The sequence below is a fragment of the Simochromis diagramma genome, unplaced genomic scaffold, assembly GCF_900408965.1.
Source record: "Simochromis diagramma unplaced genomic scaffold, fSimDia1.1 OVJJ01000456.1, whole genome shotgun sequence".
NCBI lineage: Eukaryota > Metazoa > Chordata > Actinopteri > Cichliformes > Cichlidae > Simochromis > Simochromis diagramma.
In genome coordinates, this window is record NW_024387186.1 from 797,358 (window position 1) to 804,387 (window position 7,030).

At 41.3% G+C, this 7,030-nt stretch overlaps 1 protein-coding gene across 2 annotated transcripts; it reads right to left on the reverse strand.

Moving 5' to 3' along the window:
- Positions 1 to 26: 26 nt before the first annotated feature.
- timm9 (translocase of inner mitochondrial membrane 9 homolog) lies at positions 27 to 6,681 on the reverse strand. Of its 2 annotated transcripts, XM_040049814.1 has the most exons (5): positions 6,430 to 6,681; positions 6,002 to 6,275; positions 5,714 to 5,762; positions 573 to 668; positions 27 to 491 (listed from the first exon to the last, which is right to left on the reverse strand). In XM_040049814.1, exons 3-5 carry the CDS (start codon positions 5,750 to 5,752, stop codon positions 357 to 359), a joined length of 270 nt encoding a protein of 89 aa, XP_039905748.1. In that variant the 5' UTR covers positions 5,753 to 5,762; positions 6,002 to 6,275; positions 6,430 to 6,681; the 3' UTR covers positions 27 to 356. The 2 variants fall into 2 exon arrangements, with proteins under 2 accessions (XP_039905748.1, XP_039905749.1); XM_040049815.1 differs by lacking the exons at positions 6,002 to 6,275; positions 6,430 to 6,681 and adding an exon at positions 5,846 to 5,995.
- Between the last annotated feature and the right edge of the window lie 349 nt (positions 6,682 to 7,030).

Sequence of the window (7,030 nt, forward strand, 5' to 3'; positions counted from 1 at the left end):
CAGGGATGAAAACATCCACACATTCCTGATGTTGGATTATTTTTATTTCCACACATGAAAAATGAGGTCAGCTCATCATCATCATCATCATCACCACCACATCGGTCGGTCGTTGTGTTCAATAAAAAGACAAATGTGCACATTAAAGGAATATTCTGCATGTTAATAAAGAATCTGAAACTACATTTCCCATGATGCACAGAACAGCCGACTAACCCTGCAGATAGAATCTGAGGGGGCGGAGCTTCAGGTCAGAAACTACAACAAAACGTCCTCACGCGCAGCTTCAGAGGCTGTTTTTACAGCGCCGGAGGATCTGCTGGACCAGCACGGCCCGGCCTGGCCCAGGTTCAGGGTCAGCGCGGCTGAACCAGCAGGCCAGCTTTAGCCGCCAGAGCCTCGTTCTGCTGGATGTGATACTCCTGGAAACGCATGGAGATCCTCTGAGTCATCTTCAGATACTTCTGCAGGCACGACTCGGAGCAGCTCGACTGAAACACAAACAGCTGTGAGGATTTTATCCAGATGTTCCTTCACTCACATGTTTCCGTCATCCAATCATCTTTTTTTACCTCCTCGGGCTTCACGTCTCTCGTGGTGAAGTCTCGGACGCAGTCCATGAAGCAGTTCTCCGTCACCTTGTTGTACGTCCCCAGAAACTCCTTAAACTGAACACAGGAAACAGACACGACTCAGAAAACGGCTGCAGAGCAGCAACTCAGCAAAAAAATCTGAGAGACGACCGAGAAGGATCCGAGGTTCAGGTCTGGGAAGAAATTTCCTCAAACAGGTTTTAACCTCAGTCCTCTCGCTGCTTCAGGCACGCTCAGTTTTAGAAATAAAAAAAAAAAAAAAAAAAAAATATGATTCAGCTACAGGTGGAGCTCATAAGTAGAACCGTTAGTGCAATTTCTGGCATTAGATTTACATGTGTGCTGGAGAGCTGCTCCTTTTGTTTACTAAAGCACATTTGTGAAGGAATAAAAAAAGTCTACTGCTCTGAAAAACTAAATGTTCAGCGAAGTGCAGCACAGAAGCTCCCATTCATAAAACAGTATTACAAAGAATAGTGTATTTGTCATAAATAAGCCCTTCAATATTCTTTTTCAAAAACTTTTAACCATTTTGTTTTTTTTTATTTTCTTCTTTTTTCATTTCCTGAAGTTTCACCTTTTTCCATTCATTTACCTCCCTTTTTACCAACTTGCTTTTCATTTCAGATATTCATTTCTTAACTATAATTTTTTCATAATGCCATATAATATTTTCTTGTTTTATTTGATTTATTTTTATTTAATTTATTTTCATTTATAAATGGTAAATGGCCTGTATTTGTATAGCGTTTTACTTAGTCACTAAGGACCCCAAAGCGCTTTACACTACATTCAGTCATCCATCCATTCACACACTGGTGATAGCAAGCTACATTGTAGCCACAGCTGGACTGGGGCGCACTGACAGAAGCGAAATGAACAAATTCCTTGATCAGGAAGGCTAGCTCTGTGGTCAGCATGAAGCTGGACACTCTGGTGACAGTGGCAGAGAAAAGGACACTAAGAAAAGAAAAAACAAAACAAAACAAAAAAAAACTGCTGGACATTATGAACAATGCTGGGCATCCTCTGCACACGGCCATAAACAACCAGAAGAGTCTGTTCAGTGACAGGTTGCTTCTCCCAAAGACAAGAACTAACAGACTTAAAAACTCCTTTGTACTTTGGACTCCAACAATGCTAGTGCTAGCGGCGCTACCAACTGCAGACAGGAAGATGCTGCCAGCACCGGAAACGTGCTCGTCATCTCCGAGCATGAAGTAAGGAGAGCCTTCAAGAGAGTGAACACCAGGAAAGCAGCAGGACCAGACGGCATCCCAGGTCGTATCCTAAGAGACTGCGCATACCAGCTAGCTCCTGTGTTCACTGAGATATTCAACATCTCTCTATCTCAGTCGGTGATCCCCACATGCTTCAAAGAGTCCATCATTGTTCCTGTCCCGAAGAAACCCCACCCTGCTTCTCTCAATGACTATCGCCCTGTAGCCCTCACCTCAGTAGTGATGAAGTGCTTTGAACGCCTGGTCAGAGACTTCATCATTTCTTCACTACCAGACACACTGGACCCACTACAGTTCGCTTACCGTCCAAATCGTTCCACAGACGATGCCATCTCTCATCTCCTCCACACATCACTCACTCACTTGGACACTAGAAGGGGGAATTATGTTAAAATGCTCTTCATAGACTACAGCTCTGCATTTAACACCATAATTCCCTCCACACTCACCACCAAGCTGGAGCATCTGGGACTCAGCTCATCTATGTGTCAGTGGATCTCCAACTTCCTAACTGGCAGACCACAGGCAGTAAGGATGGGCGGACATGTCTCAGCCTCCACCACTCTCAGCACTGGAGCCCCCCAGGGGTGTGTTCTGAGCCCCCTGCTGTACTCTTTGTACACATATGACTGTGTGGCCACTACCAGCTCCACCACCATCATCAAGTTTGCTGACGACACCGTCGTGGTGGGCCTGATCTCTGATAACAACGAGACGGCCTACCTGAAGGAGATTAGGAATCTGGAGAACTGGTGCCAGAGGAACAACCTCCTTCTAAACGTCAGTAAGACAAAGGAGCTGATAGTGGACTTCAGCACAAAGCAGGAGAGGAACTACCAGACCCCCGTCATCAACGAGTGCCCAGTGGAGAGAGTGGACAGCTTCAAATACCTCGGAGTTCACATCACGCAGGACCTGTCATGGTCCTGTCACATCAACACCGTGGTGAAAAAGGCCCGACAGCGTCTCTACCACCTCAGACGCTTGAGAGACTTCCAACTGCCCTCCAAGGTGCTCAGGAACTTTTACTCGTGCACCATAGAGAGCATCCTGGCGGGAAACATCTTAACCTGGTTCGGGAACAGCACCATGCAGGACAGACGAGCTCTACAGAGGGTTGTGCGGTCAGCTGAGCGCACCATCCGCTCCGAGCTCCCTGACCTGCACTCAATCTACAGCAGGCGGTGCTGGACCAAGGCCAGGAAGATCGTGAAGGACCTCAGCCATCCCAACAACGGACTGTTCTCTCTGTTGAGGTCAGGAAAGCGATTCCGCTCCCTGAAGACCAACACAGAGAGACTGAGGAGGAGCTTCTTCCCGCAGGCGATACGGTCTCTCAATCACACCACCACACAGTACTGACCCACACATACAGTTCTTACACACACTGGACATTCTGGACATCGTTTTCACTTCATCACTTAAATCACTTTAAGCATATTTGCACTTTACAAGACATAATGTGGATTGCACAACACTGGACATTATATTCTTCATTTCCAGTTAATACTTGTACAGCTGCTGTTATTGTGTATATATTTATTTATATTTCTTCATACATTCTTATATAGTTCTATATTGTGTATTTTGTTGTACAGTTATTTTATTTTCAACTTTAATTTATATATTTTATCTTATTCTCCCAGTTAAATTTACCCTTCATTCTAATTTGTGTTGTACAGTTATTTCATTTTTAACCTTAATCTATATTTTATTCCTTCCTAGTTAAATTTACCCTTTTTAATTTTTCATATTTATTTCCCCATCTTATTCATAGCCTTTTCCTTTTCTGTTTTCTTTAGGTCACGAGCAGTTGTCCAAGCATTTCACTACATATCGTACTGTGTATGACTGTGTACGTGACAAATAAAATTTGAATTTGATTTGAAATTTGTCCCACACGCCATCAAACTGTTTAACTCCTCTCTGGAGGGGAGAGGGAGGGGAGACAGGAGGACAAAGGCAGGGGGAACAACTAAGCTGTAGTGCCTCTTCACTTCACTGTGCAATACCTTTTATGCAATACTTTTTGTTAATAGTCAGCGGTGCAATAGACCTCAATACTTGAAATGTGCAATTCACTTGTATTTTTTATTTTTATTTCTATTTATTCTATTTATCCCCTTCGTATATTTTATTTATATATGTCTCTGTATTTATATATGTGTGTGTATATATATATATATATATATATATATATATATATATATATATATATTTAAATAATATTCTGCTCACGCTCTGTAACTTCTGTCGGTGCTGTGCCGAGGGATTAATAAAGTTTTATCTTATCTTAAATACTTTATCTTTGAAGTTACTTTTATCATACTTTCTAATTTACGTGCTTAATTTTTTACTTTAAAAACATTTCATGATCCTATCTCTCAATTATACGGTTTCATTTATTTATTATTTATGTGCATTGCTTTTAGCTACTCTTTAAAGGAATTTTTCATTTCTAAATTAAAACTAATTACTTTCTTGTCCCCTCATGTATTGGTCCCAATAAGCTGGCACAGTGTTCTGGCATTGACGGTATTTGAGTTTGTTTTGATTGATTCTGTTTTTATCTATTTATTTTTACCTACGGGTCTGTCGCTCTCTCCTTTTTTGTCCCTCACAGGCCTCCTTGCTGTATATCTGTGAAGGTTCTCAGTGATCCAGGTCATCGTAGTCTAAGGAGTACTCATTCGAGAAGCTAACCCAGAACTGAAGAAGCTTCTCGGACGAGAGGTGAAATGTAGTGATGGGTAGATGAGGCCTCGTGAAGCGTTTCAGCACATTCCCCAAACTGTGTCGACACTGCGTCGACACAGTTTTGCTCCATACTGACATCTGTATGGCTCTGTAATGCCTAAACACTGAGGATGTGCTTTTGTTTGTGCAAGAAAGCTCCGCAGAACAGATGCAACATTTATCCTGCATCAAATGAAATAAATAATTTAAACTTCAAGTCACATTGCTGTTTTTCCTGTTCTGATAGATTACACTGAAACAAAGACAGACAAACTATTACCTTATTTGCAGTTAAAAGATCAAAATGATCACACACAGCAGAACCATTTCTTTTTCTTTCGGGCTCCATTTTGTTATGGAGAGATGTGTTTTGTGTTTTTTAGTCTTTGCGAGAGTAATTTTGTGTTTTTTTGGTGGCGACTCATTCCGTTGGCAGATGCGGTACCTTTTAAACACAGTTTGGCGCGTTGGCAATGAGCGATACAGCAGCTGTATCGATCACGTGACTTTTTCTTAAAGCGACGCACGCACCGATACAGGCATCACTAGCGTGATACATGCGTCGGTGCGTCAGTGTTGCTGGACACATCACTAGTGAAATGTCTTCAAGCATGCACAGGGCAAACGAATTTTATTTGATTAACTTATTGATATTATTGGCCAAATTTCATATACATAAGTCGAAATTTTCTAACGCAAAACCATCCTTTCGGTGCTTTTTAAATGAAACCAAACAATATGTTAAAACCATACAACATTCTCAAAATCAAAAAGCTGTCAAAACCGTAAACCTATGTTCCCTGTTCAATATCATGTGATTCTATGATAGACTGTGTCTATTTTGCTTTTTTATACGAACCCCCTGACATTGTGTTTGCTATTTTGTATTTGTATATCTGTATTTTGTGCTTTGTCAAAAAAAAAAAAAAAAAAAAAAAAAAAAAAAAAAAAAAAAAAAAAAAAAATCTTCAAGCAACCTAAAGAAGTCCAGACACTTTTCTTTCCAAGCCCCTTAGACTCCTTGCTGTACAGTTCAGTGCGGGCTTTCTATGGACCCTGGAGGCCACAGTAACCGGACTTTGTGCCTCTGAATTCTGAGCCTCTTTTCTCAGAGTCGACATGAAAACTCTTGGGGTCACTTACCTGTTTGATCTGGTCGGACTCGGACACCTGGACCGCCATGATTCGGACTCTGTGGGAGGGGAAACAGGGCGACAATTAGCAGTAATGCTAACACACCAGACTCCATTCATAAATCCTCCATTTTTAGCTCACTTCGTGGTCCGCCTCTTTTAAAGCTCCTCCGGCGCTCACGTGTTATTCTTTCAATGTGACCTTACAGGTGTACCGTTCAGCTTAGGTTGGCTGGTTTAGTAACGCTTCAGATAGCAGAGGTTACCCGGGATTTAGTGACATGATGAACAAACCTACCTGATAAAACAGCACTTTAAACGGACTGCTGCTACTAACGGCTATCGGCTAGCCCGGTTAGCGCCGTGTTCCCGCCCTGTGATGAGGGTCCCTCTGTTCTCCTGGAGATGTTCTTCTTCAGCCTCCCGAGCAGCAGCGCTCAGTTTCCCTTTACAGCAGAAGGAGGACAGTTTTTATTCCACCTGAGCTCCGAGCTGCCTGAGGGGAACCTCCGAGTGACGGACTGAAGGACGCATGCGTACAGAGCAGCAGATCCTCTTCGATATTTTTGCGACTTTTCATGTAAATTAAAAAGAAAAAACCACATGAGGCTTACATTAAGCTTAACATTCAGCTATTAATTAATAATTTTAAACTCAAAACACAAATAAATATGTACATTTGAGAAAAAAATGTCACGAATGTTCAGGTCAGAAACCGAAACTTACCGGAGAGCAACAAAAGTTCTGCGACTGGTGTTCCGACCTCCAAATATAATCGCATTAAACTAAATCTAAACTTCATCAGTAAGTCCGTCTATAAAGGCAAACCATCTTCAATCATAATTTCTCCTGAACCAGTCCAACTTTACAGGGTCGTTTCAAACACATTTCAGAAAAACACAGAGTTCTCGCAAGCAGTAAAATGCACTCTGTCAAAGAAGCTGTTTTCACAACTGCAGCTTCCAGAACGAGTGAGACGAGTGTTTCAAGTATTTATGAATGATGTCCCAAACTCATGGCACATTCAAAAGTCGTTCAAATACGTAAAAACCAAAGATCGAGAATCCATTGTTATGTGAAGAGACCTCTGTTTCTTTTGGTTTATTTATATTGTTACTTTATAATTTTATTTAAGTTCATTCATTATGTTTGTATTTGTTATTTAATTGAGTTAATATTTGTTTGAATCATTGATTTTTCTATGATAGAGGTGTACTGTCCAGTTTTCGGCTAATAAATAAATTTTTAATTTGCTGTGTTTACTTTGTTTCTCAATGCCGTTTGTTCTTCTTCGTGTTTTGATTTTGAAGCGGAGTTTTTTCAGCAT